Source organism: Bos indicus x Bos taurus, chromosome 3, assembly GCF_003369695.1.
Source record: "Bos indicus x Bos taurus breed Angus x Brahman F1 hybrid chromosome 3, Bos_hybrid_MaternalHap_v2.0, whole genome shotgun sequence".
NCBI lineage: Eukaryota > Metazoa > Chordata > Mammalia > Artiodactyla > Bovidae > Bos > Bos indicus x Bos taurus.
This window is the reverse complement of record NC_040078.1, coordinates 33095237-33119212: the sequence shown is the minus strand read 5'-3', so window position 1 is coordinate 33119212 and position 23976 is coordinate 33095237. Positions and strand designations below refer to the sequence as shown.

Sequence of the window (23976 nt, the reverse complement as noted above, 5' to 3'; positions counted from 1 at the left end):
CATCTTGGAAGTCTGTGACTCTCACTCAGAGTAATTCTTTAAAATGTATAAAAATAAATATGTAAGATTGCAAATAATTATACTGAAATTTAAATGTTACAAATGATTATATTAAAAACAAATTTATGATATGGTGATATATGTCCTTCTTTATTAATGTATCAAATAACATTGTTGCTGTTCAGTCTCTCAGTCGTGTCTGACTCTTTGCAACCCTATGGACTGCAGCATGCCAGACCTCCCTGTCCTTCACCATCTCCTGGAGTTTGCTCAAACTCATGTCTATTGATCAAATAACATGGCATGGACTAATAACTACTGTAGTTTCAATGTAGTGATGAACAGAAATATTTTGAGCTATTTGCAACCATCAGTCACTTCAGTAACTCAGCCATGTCTGACTCTTTGTGAGCGCATGAATTGCAGTACACCAGGCCTCCCTGTCCATCACCATCTCCCGGAGTTTACCCAAACTCATGTCCATAGAGTCGGTGATGTCATCCAGCCATCTCATCCTGTCGTCCCCTTCTCCTCCTGCCCCCAGTCCCTCCCAGCATCAGGATCTTTTCCAATGAGTCAACTCTTTGCATGAGGTGGCCAAAGTATTGGAGTTTCAGCTTCAGCATCAGTCCTTCCAAAGAACACCCAGGACTGATCTTCTTTAGGATGGACTGGTTGGATCTCCTTGCAGTCCAAGGGACTCTCAACAGTCTTCTCCAACACCACAGTTCAAAAGCATCAATTCTTCAGTGCTCAGCTTTCTTCACACTCCAACTCTCACATCCATACATGACCACTGGAAAAAACATAGCCTTGACTAGACAAACCTTTGTTGGCAAAGTAATGTCTCTGCTTTTGAATATGCTGTCTAGGTTGGTCATAACTTTCCTTCCAAGGAGTAAGCGTCTTTTAATTTCATGCCTGCAGTCACCATCTGCAGTGATTTTGGAGCCCCCCAAAATAAAGTCTGACACTGTTCCACTGTTTCCCCATCTATTTGCCATGAAGTGATGAGACCAGATGCCATGATCTTAGTTTTCTGAATGTTGAGCTTTTAGCCAACTTTTTCACTCTCTTCTTTCACTTTCACCAAGAGGCTTTTTAGTTCCTCTTCACTTTCTGCCATAAGGGTGGTGTCATCTCCATATCTGAGGTTATTGATATTTCCCTTGGCAATCTTGATTTCAGCTTGTGCTTCTTCCACCCCAGCGTTTCTCATGATGTACTCTGCATAGAAGTTAAATAAGCAAACCAGTCTGTTCCATGTCCAGTTCTAATTGTTGCTTCAGAATTGACCTGCATATAGGTTTCTCAAGAGGCAGGTCAGGTGGTCTGGTATTCCCATTTCTTGCAGAATTTTCCACAGTTTATTGTGATCCATACAGTCAAAGGCTTTGGCATAGTCAATAAAAGCAGAAATAGATGTTTTTCTGGAATTCTCTTCTTTTTTCCATGATCCAGTGGATGTTGGCAATTTGATCTCTGGTTCCTCTGCCTTTTCTAAAACCAACTTGAACAGCTGGAAGTTCACGGTTCACATATTGCTGAAGCCTGGCTTGGAGAATTTTAAGCATTACTTTACTAGCGTGGGAGATAAGTGTAATTGTGCGGTAGTTTAAGCATTCTTTGGCATTGCCTTTCTTTGGGATTGGAATGAAAACTGACCTTTTCCAGTCCTGTGGCCACTGCTGAGTTTTCCAAATTTGCTGGCATATTGAGTGCAGCATTTTCACAGCATCATCTTTCAGGATTTGAAATAGCTCAACTGGAATTCCATCACCTCCACTAGCTTTGCTCGTAGTGATGCTTTCTAAGGCCCACTTGACTTCACATTCCAGGATGTCTGGCTCTAGGTCAGTGATCACACCATCGTGATTATCTGGGTCATGAAGATCTTTTTTGGATAGTTCTTCTGTGTATTCTTGCCACCTCTTCTTAATATCTTCTGCTTCTGTTAGGTTCATACCATTTCTGTCCTTTATCCAGCCCATCTTTGCATGAAATGTTCCCTTGGTATCTCTCATTTTCTTGAAGAGATCTCTAGTCCTTCCCATTCTGTTGTTTTCTTCTATTTCTTTGCATTGATTGCTGAGGAATGCTTTCTTATCTCTCCTTGCTATTCTTTGGAACTCTGCATTCAGATGCTTATATCTTTCCTTTTCTCCTTTGCTTTTTTCATTTCTCTTCTTTTCACAGCTATTTGTAAGGCCTTCCCAGACAGCCATTTTGCTTTTTTGCATTTCTTTTCCATGGGGATGGTCTTGATCCCTGTCTCCCGTACAGTGTCACGAACCTCTGTCCATAGTTCATCAGGCACTCTATCCATCAGATCTAGTCCCTTAAATCTATTTCTCACTTCCACTGTATAATCATAAGGGATTTGATTTAGGTCATACCTGAATGGTCTAGTGGTTTTCCCTACTTTCTTCAATTTCAGTCTGAATTTGGCAATAAGGAGTTCATGATCTGAGCCACAGTCAGTTCCCAGTCTTGTTTTTGCTGACTGTATAGAGCTTCTCCATCTTTGGCTGCAAAGAACATAATCAATCTGATTTTGGTGTTGACCATCTGGTGATGTCCATGTGTAGAGTCTTCTCTTGTGTTGTTGGAAGAGGGTGTTTGCTATGACCAGTGTGTTCTCTTGGCAAAACTCTATTAGCCTTTGCCCTGCTTCATTCTGTATCCCAAGGCCAAATTTTCCTGTTACTCCAGGTGTTTCTTGACTTCCTACTTTTGCATTCCAGTCCCCTATAATGAAAAGGACATCTTTTTTGGGTGTTAGGTCTAAAAGGTCTTGTAGGTCTTCATAGAACCTTTCAACTTCAGCTTCTTCAGTGTTACTGGTTGGGGCATAGACTTGGATTACTGTGATATTGAATGGTTTGCGTTGGAAACGAACGGAGATCATTCTGTCATTTTTGAGATTGCATCCAAGTACTGCATTTCAGACTCTTTTGTTGACTATGATGGCTACTCCGTTTCTTCTAAGGGATTCCTGCCCACAGTAGTAGATATAATGGTCATCTGAGTTAAATTCACCCATTCCAATCCATTTTAGTTCCCTGATTCCTAGAATGTCAATGTTCACTCTTGCCATCTCCTGTTTGACCACTTCCAATTTGCCCTGGTTCATGGACCTAGCATTCCAGATTCCTATGCAATATTGCTCTTTACAGCATCGGACCTTGCTTCTATCACCAGTCACATCCACAACTGGGTATTGTTTTTGCTTTGGCTCCATCCCTTCATTCTTTCTGGAGTTATTTCTCCACTGATCTCCAGTAGCATATTGGGCATTTACTGACCTGGGGAGTTCCTCTTTCAGTATCCTATCTTTTTGCCTTTTCATATTGTTCATGGGGTTCTCAAGGCAAGAATACTGAAGTGGTTTGCCATTCCCTTCTCCAGTGGACCACATTCTGTCAGACCTCTCCATCATGACCTGCCCATCTTGGGTGGCCCCACACTGCCTGGCTTAGTTTCATTGAGTTAGACAAGGCTGTGGTCCTTGTGATCAGATTGGCAAATCTTCTGTGATTATGTTTTCAGTGTGTCTGCCCTCTGATGCCCTCTTGCAACACCTACCATCTTACCTAGGTTTCTCTTACCTTGGACGTAGGGTAGCAACATGGTATTAAAAGATCTCTAATTTCTCTTGGTGACAAGGACCCAGGTATGATGAATACTTCTGTGTTTGTGGCCTATTGTTAGAAGAGAAGAATGTTACAATTCACTTAGCAGTGAGTGATAACAGAATGCAATTGTTTTCTCTGCCCAAGTTCATGGATCTTCTGAATTCTGTTCATGAACCATTTGGGGAGCTGTGATCCTAGATTAAGAACTGCTGGTTTGGATGTGTGGGTTTCCATAGTTTTATTGCTTCTTTCTTTCTTTTTTGGCTGCACTGCACAGCATGTGAGATCTTAATTTCCTGACCATGGATGGAACCCGTGCCTCCTGCTGTGAAGAACAGTCTTAACCACTGGGTGGCAGGGAAGTCCCTGGTTGCTCCTTCCTTTCTTCACATCTCTCTTAAGTGGATCAGAGGCAGCTCTCATTTAATCATTAGCCACTAATGAACCACTAATAAAGTGATCACCCATGTCACAGGCAGGAGCTGTGTGGCCTGTGGACATGCACTCCCTTTCTAGTTTGCAGAGCAATGGCCTCATGGTAGAGCTGGAAGGTAGAGCTGAAGGTAGAATTCAGACCCCCTAGGAATCCAGGTTACCCCACGTATGAGGGTGAATGACCTCGGGGACTGAGTCAAGTCAGGCTTCCTGAGCCTGTGCCTCTGTTCCAGGGCATACCTATGCCTGAGTGGATGGCTGTGCTCACCACACAGGCACACACACGGGCTGTATAAACAGTCCCATAAAATAATGACATCCGCACCACAGTACTAAAGCAGAGAGAGGGAGAAGTTGGTTTTGTGCTGGGCGCTGGGAGGATACTGCTGAAATCCACCTGTGCACAGAAACAGGAGAGCCCTCAGTTACGGAAGAAAGCAGACCCGACAGCCGTGAACCGTGACCCTGACATGTGGGAGGCTCCGTGTGAACATCTGCTGATGGGAATTATTGAGTCAAGAACCCCAAAGCTCCCTAGAGTCTCCTTTGGTATTTCCACCAGGTTGCTGTTGATCCCTGGCCTCCCTCTAACTGGCTTGTCCTCAAGTACCAGTATCCAAGAGAAATAAAGTGCTTTCAGTTGCTGTTATTGGTCCTGTTTGCAGCAGCATCGCTCGCTACCATTCTTCACGCCATTGTGTGCAATAATTAGTTTTGTTTTGGAGAGTGAGGGAGGGGGTGAGAGTGGGGTATGAGGGCAGAAGGTGGGTGCTAGCCTGAGATCGCTGCTAGCTAACATTGTCTCTTGAGAAGCGACCTGTGTGAGACTGGCGGTCTGCGCAGGGCCCCAGAAGCACACAGGCCGGCCTGCCTCTGTGCCCCTCCCAGCACCCGGCACAATGCCACCTTCTCCCTCTGTAAGTTACTGACGGGTGGTGGTCTCCTGGTTCTCCTGTGGTGTGTCTGGCTCAGTGCCGTGGTGTACAGATGGGCCATAACCATATTATTTTGATTCTCACCTGGAAGGAGAATTTTACATGAAGGCTGACAGGCCCATCAGTTTAAAAAATTTAATTGAAGTATAGTTGATTAACAATGTTGTGTTAATTTCTGATGTCCAGCAAAGTGATTCAGTTGTACAATATTCTTTTCCATTATGGTTTATTACAGGATATTGAATACAAGTTCCTCATGCTATACAGTCTGACCTTGTTGTGTATCCATTTTATATATAAAAGTTTGCCTCTGATAATCCCAAACTCCCAATCCTTCCCTCTTGTCCCCCACTCAGGCCCATCTAATTTTTTTTTTAACTTTTGTATTGTAGTGTAGCCGATTAAAAATATTGTGGTAGTTTTAGGTGGACAGTGCAGGGATCCAGCCATACATACACATCTATCCATTCTCGTACAAACTCCCTTCCTGTCCAGGCTGCCATATAACATTGAACAGAATTCCCTGTGGTGTACAGTAGGTCCTTGTTGGTTTTCCATTTTAAATATAGCAGTGTGTACATGTCCATCCCAAACTCCCTAACTATCCCTTCTCCCCGTAGGCCCATCTTTTTAATGATAGAAAATGGCAGTAGTTGCAAATGCTGCCGTGTGCCAGGCATCTTGCTGAGACTTCAGCAGCAGCATCTCACTTAATTCTCCACGAACCACCAGAGAGATCTTTCAAAGTGTAAATCTCATCCTGCTCCTCCTCTGCTCCAAACACTCCAAGGGTGCGCATCACCTTTGCTGCAGGCCTCCACCATGCCCTGCAAGGTTGGCAGGGTGTAGCCCCCGCTTCTGCTCCGACAGCATCCCTCCCTCCCCCTTCCCCTGTTCTCCACCCTCCTTATTGCTCCTGGAACTGGCCAAGAAGGCCCTACCACAGGACCTCTGCACCGCTTCCTCCCTGCAGGCTCTGCCCAGTGCATTCCTTCACTTCATCGGGGTTCTTGAGTGTCTTCTCAGAGAGACCCTCACCCCATCTAAAGCACCATACCATGTCATACTCTGCTGTCCTCTCTGTCTTCCTTTTTATTTTAATATTGAATTTTATTTGTTTATTTGGCTGCACATGGTTTTAGCTGTGGCATGTGGGATCTAGTTCCCCAACCAGGGATCAAACCCAGGGCCCCAGCATTGAGAGATTAGAGTCTTAGACATTGGACCAGTAGGGGAGTCCCTCTATCTTCCTTTTTAATAGCACTCGGCACCCCTGGCCATTTTACTATAAATCTATTTGTTTATTTGTCTATTATCTGTCTCCACTGCATGAGAGCAAGGATCTTGTTTTGCTCTCTATTTCCAGCGCCAAAAATAGTGCCTTCAATATAGTGAAAAGAAAGTGAAAGTGAAGTCATTCAGTTGCGTCTTACTCTTTGCGGCCCCCTGGACTGTTGCCCCCGAGGCTCCACCATCCATGGGATTTTCCAGGCAAGAATACTGGAGTGGGTTGCCATTTCCTTCTCCAGGGATCAAACTCGGATCTCCCACATTGCAGGCAGGCTCTTTACCGTCTGAGCCCTTCAATACAGTAGTTGTGACTAAATATATAGTCAATGAATACATAAATACATGGACGGATACTCACAAAAGCCCATTATGTAAGTGCTATTCTCACCCTCATGTTACAGATGAGAAGACTGAGGTTAGCTTTAGATTCTCACTCTGCTCATGGTGGTGAAGCTGAGCTGCTCTTCTCTTCCCCGCCCTCTCACTCATAAATGCTGGTCAGTGTGTCTACCTAGGAGTCACATTCCCTTGAGACACTCTAAGAAAAAAAGTGTTGGATGGATTAATCTGTTTAGGAAATAATTACCAATTGCATTTTCCTGCCTGGTGTTTCTAGCTTACTAGTATATAAAAGGCCCTGAAAAGTCCTGCAGTAAAAAAAAAAGCTGGTGGAAATATGTAATCAGTTTCCCAAAGCTTCAACTGTGGAAATCTCATACGTATGTATTTGTATGCACACAGAAGGCAATGGCACCCCACTCCAGTACTCTTGCCTGGAAAATCCCATATACGGAGGAGCCTGGTAGGCTGCAGTCCATGAGGTTGCAACGAGTCGGACACGACTGAGTGACTTCGCTTTCACTTTTCACTTTCATGCATTGGAGAAGGAAATGGCAACCCACTCCAGTGTTCTTGCCTGGAGAATCCCAGGGACGGGGGAGCCTGGTGGGCTGCCATCTATGGGGTCGCACAGAGTCGGACACGACTGAAGCGACTTAGCAGTAGCAGTTGCAACACCTATTAACATATTGCAGGACGAAGAGCTGACTCATTTGAAAAGACCCTGATGCTGGGAAAGATTGAGGGCAGAAGAAGGGGACGACAGAGAATGAGATGATTGGATGGCATCACCGACTCAATGGACATGGGTTTGGGTGGACTCCATGAGCTGGTGATGGACAGGGAAACCTGGCGTGCTGCGGTTCATGGGGTTGCAAAGAGTTGGACACGACTGAGCGACTGAACTGAACTGAGGACATTTCTTGGGCAATAATGGCTTTTATCACTGTGGAGAGAAGGGACTTTTATCACTGTGGGGATTGTCTGATAAAAGGTCCTGGGAGGTCTCTGCATCAGTTGGTAGGAGGGGCTGTGCCCAGATTCACCTTCCCCAAGACTGGTGTCCAAGCCCACCATGTTTGTTAGCCCCTGAATAAGGTCAAGCTCAACCCATGGAACAGGAAGGCATGTGGCCCCTGGTAACTTTAGCTGAAACCCAGCTCAAGCATGCTTTTCCTCAGGGACCTGTCAACTGGCTCATCCTCTGCCCTCTGGTTCCTGAGCCAAGTGACACTTGGTGTTTGTCCAGAGCCTCTTAGAGGGCAATTTCTTATGAACTTCTCAGGAACATCAACCCCACAAGCCTGGCTTTGTTTTCTCACTGTCTTATGTCTCCCTATTGGAATATTAACCTTCTAGGGCAGCGGTCCCAAACCTTTTTGGCACCAGAGACCAGTTTCATGGAAGATAATTTTTCCATGGACCAGGACCAGGTTGGGGGGATAGTTTGGGGATGATTTCAAGTACATTACACTTACTATGTACTTTATTTCTATTATTATTACATCAGCCCCACCTCAGATCATCAAGCATTAGATCCTGGAGGTTGGGGACCCCTGTTCTAGGGGACCAAGGACACTGCCTTCTCACTATGTCGTCTCAGCTCCTCACTCCGACAGGAAAAGCCCAGATCATTCTTGTCGGCTTGAGTGTGAAGGAGCCGATGATCCTGGGTTTGGTGCAGGGAGGAGTGAATGGTGATGTTGCAAATCCCTTGATTTATTACCAAAGCTTTCCCCTGGCTCCAAGCAGAATAGAAGGATGCCCCAGAGGCGACAAGGACTGTGGAGTGCGATGCACGGAGCTGACTGGGTCATTGCGTCCTGAGAGTCAGAGCGACTGTCACTGCCACTGATGGTTCATCTTTATTGGTTTCGATGGTGATTCAATGTCATTAGGGATTCAGGTCTCATCTCCATCTCTGAGATCATCTGAATAACAGAGTCATGGGCAAGAGTGGAGACAAGGCATCCACGGGCAGCCTGGATCGGACACTATAAATCTCAGGGGAGAGCCTGGCTTTCCGAGCTGGTACGTTTGAGGCAGAGCAGGGGCAGCGGAGCTGGCAGCGGTTGCCTTCACACCAAGTGACCATGAGAGGTGCCACGCAAGTCTCAGTGATACTCCTCTTGGTGACCGTGTCCGACTGTGCCGTGATCACCGGGGTAAGTCGTCCAACATTCTCTCTGCCCTGGGTTTTGGGAGGATGTCAGGGTCTGCATGGGACAGGACCCAGGAACCACACAGGAAGCAAACCAAGGGCATGGGAGCCAGTTCCAGACCCCACTTCCGAGAGGCATCTCACAGGGTTTTCACGTTAGTTAGACCTCAATAAAGGGGATCTGCTTCAGAGAAACTGTGTAAATCAAATTCTGCTTTCAATAAATGAGGAGAGCATTGCAAATTCTGAAGTTTGGACCTTTGGTCAAAAGAAGGTTTTTGAGCAATAATGAATCTTTTATAAAGTGGATTAGCACTCCCTAATTTATCTTTTGTGTAAATTTTAGTTTTCATGCGTGGTTTGGTTCACATGTCATAGTAAGTTGACTTAATTAAAGTCTGTGACCTTATTTACCTTCTGTTGGGTATGTTTAATCTCTGCTTTCTCTACTTTTAAGAAAGTCGATCTTGAAACTCTTTCTTTCCCGTGCAGTTTATATGTTTTAACTCTGTGCCCAGTTGATAGGAATAAAGGTGATGTCAACAATTGGCTAAGTGACCCAGAAACAAGTGTCAGATAACAAGTAGAAATCCAGCCCCACTGTGGGTGCACCCAGGCCGGCACATTGTAATATTCAAGACACCCCAATAGTGGTTCTCCCTCAGAAGCACTCCCTCTCATGGGCACAGGTTGTGTGATGGTGATGGGACCATTCTTATGAAAACAGGAAAGTAATGACTGACCTGGAGCTTTCTAGATAAAAAGCCACTAGAACAACAACAAAAAAGAGATACATTCACTTTTGTTTCAACTTCCTCCAGCTTTTTACACAGAAAATGGAAATGTAGAGGAGGCCAACCCATTCCTGGAACTGGATTAACTGTAATGTTCACAGAAAGCGAAGTCTCTTTCTTCTCCCTTTTAGAGGAAAAAGACTGAGTTTCAAAGCAGAACAAACATGAAAGGCAAGCCAGTGCTTTTGGGACCCGAAGCATAAATACAACTGTCAGGACAGAATTGTACCTAATGAACGTGAGCTACCGAAGGCTGCCTTCTTCTCGTGCAGCTTGAAGATTGGGAGGGTGAGAGCAGAGGGGAGAAGCCGTGGTTACCCCACCAGGCAGCAGGTTGACCCTGAGTCTGGCCCAGAGGCAGGTCTGGCAGGAGGGAGGGCTTAGAGATGGGAAAATGTCTTCCTAGAAGAGCCTCCAAGCTGACCCTTGGGAAGACAGAGAAGAGGGACACACCAAGCAGACCCACTGCGAGCAGTCAGAGTGGTTAGAGCCACTCCCTCTGCACTCCAAGCCCTGCTGCTGCCCTGTCTGACTCTCAGAAAGAGGCTGGGCTCCACCATCCCCGCAGTGCCCTGCTCCCTAGACCTCGACTGTCCCAAATTCAGTTCTGGAGGGGCCCTCCTCCCAGGGGGGACAGTGATGCCACACCTCTGTGGCAGAAGAGTCATGTGGAGTCCACTCAGTCCTGACCCTGAGCTTTCAGGGACCGGCTGGTGTGTGAGACGTGCCCTCACTAGGTTGGAGACCAGATGACTGCCCCCTGCACCTCCTCTGAGTGTCAAGCAGCCCCAGCATGCCCCACTTTACTGCAGGGCCCCACAAGGCAGCCAGAGGGCACTGCATGGCCCAGTAGAGAAGAAGTGAAGTGAAAGTTGCTCAGTCGTGTCTGACTCTCTGCGACTCCATGGACTATATGGTCCATGGAATTCTCCAGGCCAGAATACTGGAGTGGGTAGCCTTTCTCTTCTCCAGGGGGATCTTCCCAGCTCAGGGATCGAACCCAGGTCTCCCCCATTGCAGGCAGATTCTTTACCAGCTGAGCAACAAGGGAAGCCCCGTGGAAAAGGGCCAACCCAAACCCAGCTCCCAGCTTCAACTCAGAGAAGCCACAGATCTCTGAAATGGGAAGGTGGGGTGCTTCAACAAGGTGGCCTCTCCTGAGTCTGGAGCAGTTTAGTTCTGTTTTCCTTAATGTAGGCTTTAGCTTAAAGCAGGTTTGTGTGGGTCTTCCCTGGTGGCTCAGATGGTAAAGAATCTGCCTGCAATTCAGGAGAGCCGGGTTCAGTCCCTGGGTTGGAAAGATCCCCTGGAGACAGGAAAGGCAACCAACTCCAGTACTCTTGCCTGGAGAATTCCATGGACAGAAGAGCCTGGCGGTCTACAGTCCATGGGGCTGCAGAGTCAGACACGACTGAGAGACTAAAACACATACAGATGGCACCTTTCAGAAACCAGGCAGGGCTACTCAGCCCCTGCTCTGGGAGCCCAACCCAGAGGAGTCCATCCTAGAGGAGTTACTATTAGTAACCCATTTTACTGGTAGTAAACTGAGGCACAGAGAGGCTAAATAACTTGCCAATTGTCACATAAGGGCCAGGCAGGCCAGCAGAGACACCCTGGGGGGGAAACACCTGTTGGGGGGTGCTGGCCCCTCAGATGAAACTGGGTTTCCAGGGAGGACTGAGGGGGCCGTGGTGGGGAGGAGAGGCACCAGCCCCGAGTACTGCTGGGTGAGGGCTGGAGGGTCCCTGTCCACAGAAACTTGACACCGATCACCCTGGGGTGCAGGCCATTGGGACCCTCCCCCTCGAAGAATTTGAGTTAATTCAATCTCCTTAGCATCCACTAAGCATCTTCTGGTGCTAGAAAAGCTCTGTCTCCTAAGCTCTAGCCTTGTCAGAGGGGAGCCTCCCCACCGAGTGGCCTCAGAGGAGCTCAGAGCGCTCTCAGATCCAAGTCTGCTGCCCCGCTGAGCCCTGAGTTTCCTGCCTCGACAGGGGCAGGGGTGGCGCTGCACGGCCCCGGGTGTCCCGGGGGACTGAGGCCTGGGTACTGAGGCCTGGGTTCCGCTCCCAGCACCCCTCTGAAGGGTTTTTGGATGTACTTTCCCTTCTGGTTTCTCTGCAGTGGTGCCCATGGGCACTAACGGCCCCTTTGTCTTCCCCCCCGCAGGCCTGCGAGCGGGATGTCCAGTGCAGGGCGGGCACCTGCTGTGCGGTCAGCCTGTGGCTGCGTGGGCTGCGGGTGTGCACCCCGCTGGGGCGGGCAGGAGAGGAGTGCCACCCCGGCAGCCACAAGGTACTGCTCACACTGGCTCAAAGCACAAGGCGCTGGACCAGTGTTCCGACTCTAATCTAGGGATTTCTTGCCACCTCTTTACTTTGGGGGCGGTTGGGGTACAGCGGGGTCCTAATCACGCAGCCTGTTAGACCTAGAGGCTGGAACCCCAGTTCCTCATTTGCTGAAGCCCCTGGGTCTCAGTTACCTCATGCATACAAAGTGGGGAGTAGACTGACATCCCTAAAGTTTCTGTTATGATAAATTAGATTCTGAGAGTCTCCTGAATGCCCTTTACTGCACAGGGTTCTTCCCTCTAGACTTCCTAGGTAGCTCAGCGGTAAAGAATCCGTCTGCAATGCAGGGGACGAAGGAGATACAGGTTTGATCCCTGGGTTGGGAAGATCCTCTGGAGAAGGGAATGGCAACCCACTCCAGTATTCTTGCCTGGAGAATCCTGTGGACAAAGGAGAATGGCAGGCTACAAGCCATGGGGTGGCAAAGTGTTGGACACGACTGAGTGACTCAGCACGCGCACACATATCCTCCCGTTAAGAACACAACGCAGTAAGACTGTAAAGTGGGTTCCCACCCAGAGCCTGAGTATGAGGGGGTGTGCAGGGTGAGGTTGGCCGGGCCCCCAGGGCATACACTTTAAGGAGACTTACTCCTCTGTGCCCTAGGCATCCAGCACCCACTCTGCTTCCTGAGGAGCCACATCCCAGAGACCACAGAACGGCCCCAGGGCCTTTTCTGTCAGGTGGATGCGGCAGCACCTGTGGGCTTGCGCCCACTTCCCTGGGCTTTCTGTGGCCGAGATGCCCTGCAAGCCCCTCTGGGGAGCACGCCTGCACCCAGGAGCATCCTCCAACCATCATCCTCCCTGGCACAGCCCTCCTAGGCGTGAGGAGGCTGAGGCGGGGAGGGAGACAGAGCACAGTCCTTGTAGCCTTGGGGTATTCCCAAAACAGGCAGCAGAGGTAGTAATACACCGAGTGCTTACCACATGCCAATCATCATACTAAGTGATGGTTTTGCACATTTAAACCTCTTTATCATGTAAACCTATTTACAACCATATGTGGTAGCCACTATTATTAACTCCCTTTACGGATAATAAATTGAAGCACAGAGAGGCTAAAAAGCTTGCCGGTTGTCACACAGATGGGAATTGGCAGACCTAATTTGAGCCCAGGCTGTCCGACTTATCTATGCTCCTAACCCCTCCTACTCACCCTCCTTGAGGAACCCTTAGTGGCTCAGCCTTCCTGTGGGTGTGAGTCACCCGGCAGGGACCCTGTCCTGTGCAGCTACATCCCCGACACCCACACAGGGTGGAGAGTGTAATGGATGAGCTACAGGTGATATTCAATCACCGGTGTGGGTGTGAATTTGTGGGAGAGTGGGTGTGCGGGTCAGCGGGGGGACCCCGGTGGGTGGTGTGGGGCTCGTGGAGTTTGGGGGATAGGCGGGTGGGCCACATTGCCTAGCGGCTGATCACAGTGTCAGAGCTAGACTGCCTGAGGTCAAACCCTGGCTCCTCCACAAGCTGGCTGTGTGACCTTGGCATGTTACTTAACCTCTCTGTGCCTCAGTTTCCTCCTCTATAAAAGCTATTTTTGGGGTGCTGAGGTGCAGGTGATGAGACATTTCAGCCAGGGCTGGGCCGGCCAGAGGCTCCCCCGGCGGCCCGCCTCCCTTTGGTGAAGGTGATGTCTACTCTCCTCTCTCTCCCCAGGTCCCCTTCTTCAGAAAACGGCAGCACCACGCCTGCCCCTGCCTGCCCAACCTGCTGTGTTCCCGTGGCCTGGACGGCAGGTACCGTTGCTCCACCAACTTGAAGAACATCAACTTTTAGGAGTGTGTCTGGTCTCAGGACACCCACTGGGGGTGCCAGGCCTCTTTCTGAGCACAGCCTGTGGTGGTCTCCCTTGGACTTTTATTTCTGCGGAAAGGCCCAGCCCTGCATCCCCTCTGCTGTCCCACTCCCTGCACTGCTGACCTGCACCCCTGCTCCCCTGCCCACATATGTGCACCGACGCAGACACACATCACAGGGTTTTACGGTCTGCCCGGCTGGGCTGCGGGGTCCTGGCTGGTGGCTGTGGTCCTGGAGGAAGCCCATGTGCACTGCTGAGGCCGCCTCAGGGGCGGTGAGTAACAGGGACGTACTCCTTCCTTGTGTCTCCCTGCCCGGCCCTTCCTCCACCACAGGTGAACCGTCCTCCCTGGGCCCTGCTGCTCCCCTCCAGCACGTGCACTTCTGCCTGCATCAGTGAGCTCGTGCAAAGTATGGGGCCCCAAGAGGTCAATCGGCCTCCACACGGCTGCTGTGGGTTCAGCCCGCTGGGTCAGAACTGCAGGCCTCCCATGCCCCTCCCAGCACACGTTACCAGTTCCCAGTGAAGCCCCCGATCCTGCTGCCTCCCTGTGAAATGCAGACAGTGGTGGTTCATGAGGCCGTGAGTAAGTTCCCTCCAATAGCCCCCTTCCAAGGGTCAAGAGCACGTCTATGTGTGACCTTGAGGAAGCCTCTGGCCTCTGCTCAGCTGCAGGAGAGATGGGAGCTAGCCGGCAGGCCACTGATTTTGGGCACAGAGGGGACCGTGACCCAGGACCCTGGCCAGGCTGTGTGTGCCCCACTTCTATTATAAATATGGCATCTTCTCTAGAGGCTGAGGGTTGCCTCTAGTTCAGAGCAGTTTGTCTGGGTGTCAGACCACTGGCCTCCATCTGGTGTACAATCCCAGGCCCCCTCAGCACTCTCATCTGGACCCTGCCCAAGGCTCGCCCAGGCGTGGTGGTGCCCATAGCCGTGTGCACTGACTACTAGTTGCAGAATAAAAGCATGAACAAGGGTCAAGTGGCCGTGTGTTCCTGCCGTGCCTGGGACGTGGGGAGGGGGCAGGGCCGGGCTGTGTCCGGGTAGGAGAGGGATGTGACCGGAATCCCTCCTCCCCTCTGGGGCAACTTTTTGGAGAAAGTGGATACAGGGTCCGTTTGCATGAAGGGTTCGAGGCAGCTCAGTGGGCTCTAGGTGATGAGGAGGGTGTGGCTCAAATGGGTTTCTGGGTTGGAGGCAGGAGGCCTTGTGAGCTACCAGTGAAGCCCAAAGAGTGGCAAAGGCCTGCACAAATGCGCTAGGTTTCCTTCTCAGCTGGTGGAGTCTGGTGCCATCTAGTGGCTGACATGGGGGTGGCACAGAAGAGCTGAGGAGGAATAGATGGCAGCATCAGAAAGAAGGGAGCTCTCAGAGCAGATGGGGACCACTCCCCAGACATCCCGTGTGTTATATTCAATCAGAGATTTAGAGGGACAAAGCTTCCACCTGGGTGAAGAGGCATGCCAGGACACATGTTTAATTGCTCTTTTGCTTCCAGTTCCACCCTACAAATTTCTTTCCTGGAAGCCTCTGTCATCTTCCTGTGAGACATCACCTCTCATGGGTTCTCCAGGATTAGAAAAGTGGTGCTGGATGGGGGTCAGAGGAAAATGATTGGGTGCTGCCCCTCCCGCCACCCCCCACCGCCTGCCAGCCCGTCTGTGTGCAGCAGAGCACTGCATGGGAAGAACTGCTTGTCTTTCCAAATCTTCCTTTTCTCTGCTGGTCTTGATGGTTTGTGCTCCCACCGCCCCCTACTATGAAGTCTGAAGCTCGAGGGCAGTCTAGAACTGTCTGCCTCTCTGTTACTGTCCCTTGTCTCTGACTTCCTTGTCAAATGATCACCAAGCTCTCTTTCTTTTACCTCCTGAAAGTCTCTCGGTTCTGCCCCTGTTCCCTCTAGTCCGGGGCTATCTGAGCCCTCACCCTGCTTGGTGTGGTTCATGACGACTGTTTCTACCTACTCTCTCTGCCTTCAGTTTCTCCTTAGGATCCACCCCTGCATACCCACCAGTCATCCTTCTAGGCAACAAATTTGCCTGGTTCTTTCCTCATCAAAAATCTCCCAAAAGGCTTCTCTGCAATAAAGGAGAAAGCTTGTCTTGTCCGGAAGCAAAAAGCTCCTTGTGGTCTGGCCCGGCCACCCTCTCTCTGCTCTCCTACTGTCTCCACCAGCCCTCCCAACCTCAGGACTGTCTTGGTTTGTGGAAGACGCCACGTGTATCTTTGCCCAGGCCGTTCCCTCTGTGGGGAATGCCCTGCTTTCCTCTCATGTCCTGTGACTTCAAGGAATCGTGCAGATTAACCCACATGCGTCCCTCACCTCCACCTGCATCCATCGACACAGAGTGACTGCGACACACCTCAGGCCCTGAGTTGACCCTTGTTCTTAGAAAGCTCTCCTGTTTCAGTCAGCCTCCACCGCAGGAGAAAGAAGGGCAGTGTCTGAGTCCTGTTTGTGTCCCCAGGCTTGAATGGTGAAGGTCGTGGCTGGAGCAGCTGCACAGCCAGAGGACAGAGGCTTGGGACAGCTGACCCTGGACAGGAATAAGGGTGAAACAGGATCCACTCCTTGTTGGCTTCCCCCTCGGTCCTCTGACACCCCTCTCGAACTCCATAAACTTCCACTGATGTTTTCCACTCAAAGTTTATAAAGAAAGCCTCCTGTGGGAGCCTGGAGCCTGCCACAAGCCTGAGAGAACAGTGTGTGGGCCTCAAAGGGACCACTGGGCCTAGGACAACAGGAAGGTAACAATTTGGGGCCCTCCATCTAGAATATTCTTTCTTGTGTTAGACCCCTACTTGGAAGGCTCTACTGCCCATGGATCATAGGTATATTAGATTTATTTAAGTATGAGTATGACTTGGAGGAAAAATATGGGTATGGTTTTTAAAAGGGATCAGAGCCCCCAGAGTGGGCTTACGTTGTCAGGGGCAGGAAAAGGCCCTGGCCTAGTGAGGACAGAGGGGCCTTAATTTGGGGACTGAAGATTAGTGAGGAGGATTAGCTGGATCTAAGCAGAGAGACAGGCTGATGAGTAAGAAGCCGTGGGCATAGCTCTGACAGAGACAAGGCACAGAGAAACCTGTGAGGTTTCGTCATGAAACTAAGCCCCAAAGACCAAGTAAACAAATCTGTCAAATGGCAGCTTGACATTTTCTTGTCATTTTGCATTTAGCTCATTTGGCAACTCTCACAGAATTAGCAGCAAAGTTACCTTGCTACCGGGTGACACAGCAGTAACAGCACAGACTTCGAGTTTGGACCCTGGTCAGGCTATTTATTAGACAGGAACTGTGGACAAGTTACTAAGCCTCTCTACCTCAGTTTCCCCATCTGTAAAATGGGCAAGAATAATAATAATAGTGTAACTGAGCAGGATCCTATGGGCTTTGCCTGGACAGACATCTCCATGTCCTCTGACTGCCTCTTATTTGTAGAAAAACTTTCACCTCTTAGGCCTTGCTAGAGTTCCAAAGAATAAATTTTATTTGAGAAGTGAGAAAATGCAGAAAGGAAAACAGTCAAATGAGACAAATAATAATTGTTTAGCCATTAAACAAAGTCAAGGACATTTAGTTCCCCCTCAGGGGCTCTACATAGTATCTTGAGCCATATCCTTTGAGTTGTTTTGCAGATACTGAAACCCCCACCAGGTGGAAGAAGTTAACTGACTGTATGCTGCCTGGAAGCACAGAGACCTCAGACAGGCTGGAACCAGAAGGTTGATGATGTTGACTCCCCATGACCTCACTACTAACCAAAAGAAGAATGTCTATGAGCTGATTACACACCCTGCAACCCTCTCCCTCACCCTGTCTTTATTTTATTTTTCTGGCTGTACCTTGTGGCATGCGGGATCTTAGTTCCTCACCCAGGAATTAAACCCATGCCCCCTGCAGTGGAAGCATGGACCATCAGGGAACTCCTGCTTACCTTGTGTTTAAAAGCCTGCCCCTGGAAAGCCAATGGGGAGTTCGGATCTTCTGAGTCTCAGCTGCCAGGACTTCTTGTTTGGTGCCCTGAAATAAACCCTGTACTTCGCTTCACCACAACCTGTCTTGGCTCTACTGCACTTGGGCAAAGGGTCCCAAGTTTGGTTCAGTAACAATAGTATCTGCCCCTTTGGGTTGGTGTCAGGATGTTAGTGCACAAGAAGAGCTTAGGGCGGCCTTGGCCAGTGGAAGCTCCATGGGAATGTTTTATACATTTTTTGTTTATTTATGAAGACGTCCCATTAACACTGGGATCTGTCTGCCTGGCTCACTAAGTCAGTTACCTGAGGCATCTCCCCTGTGAGAGACTCATAAAACTGCCGAGGAGAAACAAACACCTGCTCTTGGATGCGTTTCACTTTCCCAGAATTTGAACGCAGTAGGAAGAAATCTCAGTTTGTTCAGCCTGTGTGCCATTATTATGATGTAGTTTAAAAGCACAGGTTTATGTGGGAAAAGCTTAATAACACTCCGTTTGGGAACATAGCTACACAAATCTTATCTAAGAGCTTCTTAATACCATGCTTAAACATATGAGTCACTGTTTCCAAGTGAAATGGAATGTTTGCTCAATATGGGCTATGATCTTAATACTGCGTTATACAATTTTTTTTTTCTAGGAAAAGCATAAGGAGTGTGGGCTCTGAATTTTATTCTGGCTCTTCTCAGATTGTGTTCAAATTAAACCTGCCAACGCATGTGTGTCCCCTGAGATAAGCATCTCAGGGCTGGTGACCCCAGGACTAGGAAATGTCGTTTACCCTGTAGACTTGCAGTTTCCAAACCTTAGTGTACATAGAAGCCCAAAGGGTGATGTTAAAATGCTGAGTCTCTGGGTTACCTCCAGAGACTCAGATTCAGTGGGGCCTACAACAAGCCCCCCTCCAGCTGTGACCGATGCTGGTGATCCCGGTGCCTCCCTTTCCCAAGAAACGCTGCCTGACCCTGTCTGTCTCCCCAACCTCCGGAGGAAATAAACATACAATGAAAGGTCTACTTTTCCCCCAAGGGACCGAGAGACTAGTTTCCATTAGGAAAAGCACCAGTCAAGCTAGAGCGTGGGCTTAATATTAAAACAAGGATGAGCAGGACAGGAGGGAAGGCAGGGAGAATGTGATGGGGTCTGCATCCATCCAGAATTAGGTTTCAAAGTTTGTGCAACTGTCCCTGAGGAAACCTCAATCGCTGAAGTGAAACCAAGGGGGAAGAGGAACACAAGGAGGGGGCCACTGTGAGGAGAGAGGGGAGGCCCCCCATGGGGCTATAATTTCCGCTCACTTGAGGGCGGACAGCTGGGGCCCCACCTGGAGGCTGGGAAGCCCTGCAGGTGAGGAGGCAGCTCTGGCTGCCCCGAGGCCCCAGCCAAGAGGCAAACACGTGTCCTACATATGTTCCCAGGCCCCCATCTGGGGCCCAGCTGTGGAAACCTGGACCTGAGCTGCCAAACGGGATGCTCTGTGTCAGCAGGGGATGTTTGGGAGATGGGGCAGCAGAAAATGGGGCCCAGGCCCCGTGGCTCGGGGTTGTCCTGCCCCAGGAGCCTGCTGGGGATGGAGAACCTCACAAGGAGCCCCTGGGCCGAGGCAGCCCACAGCTCACTCCCAGGTGTGGGGAGGGGACACACCTCTGAGAGCTCACTGTGGGAACTGCCTACCTGACCTCACTAGCTTCCAGGAAGGGACACTGAGAAGGGGCTCAATGAGGCCCTGGGAGAGGCAAAGGGACGACTGTTTTTGGGGTCGGGTAGAATTACGCTCTTGGGAGGATTTGGTCCCATTGGGGTGCTGAGAGCCAGCCGGGCTCCCTGTAGAGTCTCCGGCCCCAGTGTCCTCACTGGCAAGGGCAGCTGTGAGGTAACTAAGGAGTGCTGTCGGTGGGCTGCTCTCCAGGTGTTTGTTCCTTCCTTCCATGAGGGCCTGTGGGCACTTCTGATCCTGGGCGAGGCTACCTACAGCCACCACGGCCCCGGACAGCCTGCACTGTCCTAGGAGCCCTGGGCCAGGGGAGACCCATGGGGATGGCAAAGTCTGGGGGCCAGGAAGGGCTTCGCTGTTTGCCCCAGAGATGTCCTGAGCCCCTGGGGAGCTTGGGATGATCAGAAATAGGGTCCTGTGCTGCCCCTAGCATCTCCCAGCTTCCCTCCCAGATGCTGCCCTCCCCAGCCCCCACCTGCCTTCTGCCCTCCACGGCATGCTCTGTCCTCCCTCTGCCCTTCCGTCTGATGGTCCTGCCCCTCCCGGTGACACTGGGGCCAAAGGCTCAGATTCTCAGCTCAGCTCTGTTAGGGCTGAGGCCGCTCTCAGAGTCTGTTTGCACCTCTGCTACATGTGGACAGCAACTCTGGCCATCTCGCCAGTTCGTTGTGAGGTAGACCCCACAGCAATGTGGCCCCAACCCTCCCTGGTGGTGGAGCACGGTGGGGGTTGTTCATTAGGTACCCAGAGTCCTGTGTTCCATCGCAGAGATGCTGGGTCCTAATTCCTGGAAAGGGGACCCTTAGGAAGCTGGGGTTTTAGCCACAGGAAGAATGTTGGAAAGGTATTGAGCAAGGAGACCCCAGGGACTCCCTCTTCTTGGGGTGATCTTGGCTCTGCCCACCACTAGCTGCCTGGGGAACCTCAGGGAAACAGCTTCTTTAACCTTCCTCCTCAGTGAAATGGCGTTCCCACTGGGATTCCCTTTGCAGGGTTGTCGTGAGGCTGGAATGAGGTGGTGCGAATCCCAGGCCCAGTGAGCTTGTGTACGGACAGCACTCTGCAGGCTGATAGAGGACTTTTTCTGCCCATAGAAAGTGGGTTTTGTGCCCCTTCAATAAAGGATGGTGTCTGCACTAATCAGTCACCAAGAGCAAGTACAGAAACTGGGTGTTGAACTTAGTGCAGGATGAAACAGCCTGTGCCCCATCCCACCTCACCTAGCATGAAATGGGCTAGGTGGGAGGCAGGCTGACCTCCTCCAGGGAGGAAGCCATCAGAGCCACTCTAGAACCCTCCCTCCCAGTACACCTCTGATGTCTTTTTAATTTTTTTTAAAAGTTTTAAACACCATCCCAAATAGACCCACCCAGGACTTTAGTGCCCAAGGCAGCCCCCTTCATTCCATAATCCGCCGCATGGAGTCAGCCTGTTTGGTTCAAGGTGAAGATTTTAACCCAGGCTATTTATAATTCCCGCGATGGAGCGGGTGTCAGTTTCAAAGCAGTCATGCCAGATGTCGGTTTGGAAGCTGAAAGGGAGACAAGCATTATTATAAATTAATGTTGCCAGTGATTAATATTTGATATTTTAAACACACATTCATCTGGGAGGAAAAAAATCCCCTTTAATTAGCGTGGCCGGCTGTCATGCAATCCTCCCCTTGACAACGGGCTGCCACAGGTCTTCCGGTGTAGCTTCAGGCAAAGATCTGACTGAGGGAAGAAAAAATGAGCCATGAAGTCAGGTTGTCTGTAGACTTGCCTCTTCAGGCGGGTTCTGTCAGGCTTGGGCATCCTGCAACTGCCTTCACTCAGCCCATCCTTTCTCCTCTGTGCCTCCCGCTCCAGTTCTGGGCTGGAAAAATCACAGGTTGGTTCCATCACAGCCTAGAAGTTAGGATTTCTTTTGAGTCTGGGCTCTGCCCGAGAGTGAGGAGGCTCACTGGAGGCTGACGATGTGGGCTTGCCTGCAGACCTGTCTTATTTTGTCTGCACAGTGTAAATAAAGTGACTTGTATTTAAAATTTGGTATATTTCCCCCAAACCCACATTTCCTATCAAAGTGTTAAAGTGGAAGTGTTAGTCCATCAGTCATGTCCGATTCTTTGCGACCCTGTGGGCTGAAAACTGCCAGGTTCCTCTGTCCATGAGATTTTTCAGGCAAGAATACTGGAGTGGGTTGCCATTTCCTTCTCCAGGGAGTCTTTCAGACCCAGGGATCGAACTCGGGTCTCCTGCATTGCAGGCAGATTCTCTACCATTTGAGAATGTGGGAAGCCCCTACATTTCTTATACCTCTTAGAAAATGATGAATCCTGGCATCCTGGAATTGGGTTCCCACAGTGGCACTAACTGGAGGGTGTGGTATTCAGCTGTAGAGGGTTGTTTAGACACATCTGAACTCGCCACACCTGTGTCGAGGTCTCTGCCACACCTTCCTTAGGGTGGCCACCGAGTGACCAGGGTTTCCATCTGATCTGAAAATAATTTGTTTGATCTACACAGCGCTGGCTGCGTTATGCTTAAAATTTTTGGAAGGCAATTAAATTAACTGTGTATTTCTATTTTTTGATATTTACTTTAAAAATTAGAATTGGAAACACAGTCTAGAGTACCATATAGGCGCATATCATATGACTTGCTTTACCCATAATTTAGTTAAAGCGAAGATTCTCTGGTAGAATCTTTGGCAGATGATTTCTCCATTACCTGCCTGGCCCCTGTGGGCATCTGAGCTTTCTCCTAGTGCTCAGTGTCACCAATCCTCAGGTTTCTCATCCATTAAATGAGACCCAAGCAGGGTGGAATGGAAAGATCATGGGTTTTGGAGTCAAACTGGTCCTGGATTGAAATCCTGGCAGTATCCTATTCTGATTTGGGAGCTGGGTAAGTGACAACTTTGTTAAGCTTCATTTTTCTCATTTGTAAAATATGGGTAAAGATATCCACTCTGTATGTTTTTGGTGGTGATTAGAAGAGAGGAGAAAAATATTAATAATAAGAGCTTATGTTTTTTTAATGCCTACTGTCCACTAAGGGGCTTCCCTGGTGGCTCAGTGGTAAAGAATCCCCCTGCCAATGCAGGAGACTCGTGTTCAATCCCTGGGTGGGGAAGATCCCCTAGAGGAGGAAATGGCAACCCACTGCAGTATTCCTTCCTGGGAAATCCCATGAACAGAGGTGCGTGGCAGGCTATAGTCCATGGGGTCACAAAAAAGTCGAACACGACTTAGTGATTAAATACCAAGAAGCACATACCATAAATTTAGCATGCTAATCATTTTAAGTGTACAGTTCAGGGGCATTAAGTACATTTGCATTCTGTGCAGCCATCATTACCTCCATCTCCAGACCTATTTTCATCTTGCAAAACTGAAAAATCTATACCCATTAAACAATTATGCCCCATTTCCTTCCTCCCCCCAGGCCCTGACAACCACCATTCTGCTTTCTGTCTTTATGAATCTGACTTCTCTAAGTACACCATATAAGAGAAAATAAAGCAGGTGTGGTCAGATTTCAACATTTTTGATATCTGAGTTGAGGGTATCAGGAATTCTTTGTACTATTTCCGTACAATTCATTTCTAAATTATTTCTAAATAAAAAGATTTTAAAGACTGAGACAATCCAAAGACCTCTTCAAATAAATCCCATAGTCATAAATTTGACATTCAGCACATTCAGAAGTTAGAAACCAAACAGCAATGGAGCATGCTACTCAATACCCAGAGCCCCACTCCAGGGAAAGCTATTGAGCTTGGGTTTTGGGAAGAGGGGCTGGCAGGTCACTCCTAAATCCCATGTGGGGTTGCTTTTCAAGTAGGGAGTTGAAAAGAGGAGGAAAAGTGGGGGGAAGAGAAGAAGAAAGGGATGCGAAGATTCTCTGGTAGAAACCAGGCCCCTCCCAACGGTTCCTCCACTTTCACAAGATGCCTGCACAACATGATGGGACAAACCAGGGCTAAAGGGGACAGAGAAGTTGGCCGTGGAGAACACGAGCCACTGCAGGACAGCAACACAGAATCTCTCTGTCATGCATCTTGAGATCATGAATGTCTGCATTATAAATACAGTTTTAAAGAATCACTAAATAGTTGGGGAGGAGAACTCAATCCAAAACTTCAACTTCAAAAGCTTCATGACATTGGGTTTGGCAATGATTTCTTGCATTTGATGCCAAAAGTACAAGCAAAGAAACAAATTAGATTATAGCGAAACAAACAAAAAACATTTGTATATCAAAGGACACGTCAACAGAGTGAAACTGCAATCCGCTGAATGGGAGAAAATATTTGCAAACCAAATACCTAATAAGAGGTTAACATCCAGAATATGCAAAGAATTCCTGCAACTAAACAACACGTAAAAAAACAAGTATTGAAGCCAGAAATTGACATCAATACAAAACTATTACTTAATGTTGACCAAATCCTCTTTCCCAACTATTTGGTGATTCCTTAAAATTGTGTTTATAAAGCAAAACACGATCTTAAGATGCATGACCCAGGGATCCAGAGACTTGGTTTGCTGGGGA

General features: G+C 49.1%; 1 protein-coding gene across 1 annotated transcript; it reads left to right on the top strand.

Moving 5' to 3' along the window:
• The first annotated feature begins 8606 nt into the window (after positions 1-8606).
• PROK1 (prokineticin 1) lies at positions 8607-14675 on the top strand. The gene is made up of 3 exons (XM_027538347.1): positions 8607-8799; positions 11762-11887; positions 13605-14675. The coding sequence occupies exons 1-3, from the start codon at positions 8728-8730 to the stop codon at positions 13722-13724; spliced, it is 318 nt and encodes a 105-aa protein (XP_027394148.1). The 5' UTR covers positions 8607-8727; the 3' UTR covers positions 13725-14675.
• Positions 14676-23976: the final 9301 nt, after the last annotated feature.

Coding starts and splice junctions, on each gene's coding strand:
- PROK1 (XM_027538347.1), top strand. CDS start 8,728: ATGAGAGGTGCCACGCAAGTCTCAGTGATACTCCTCTTGGTGACCGTG. Junction 8,800..11,761: donor ACTGTGCCGTGATCACCGGG/GTAAGTCGTCCA, acceptor TCCCCCCCGCAG/GCCTGCGAGCGGGATGTCCA. Junction 11,888..13,604: donor GCCACCCCGGCAGCCACAAG/GTACTGCTCACA, acceptor CTCTCTCCCCAG/GTCCCCTTCTTCAGAAAACG.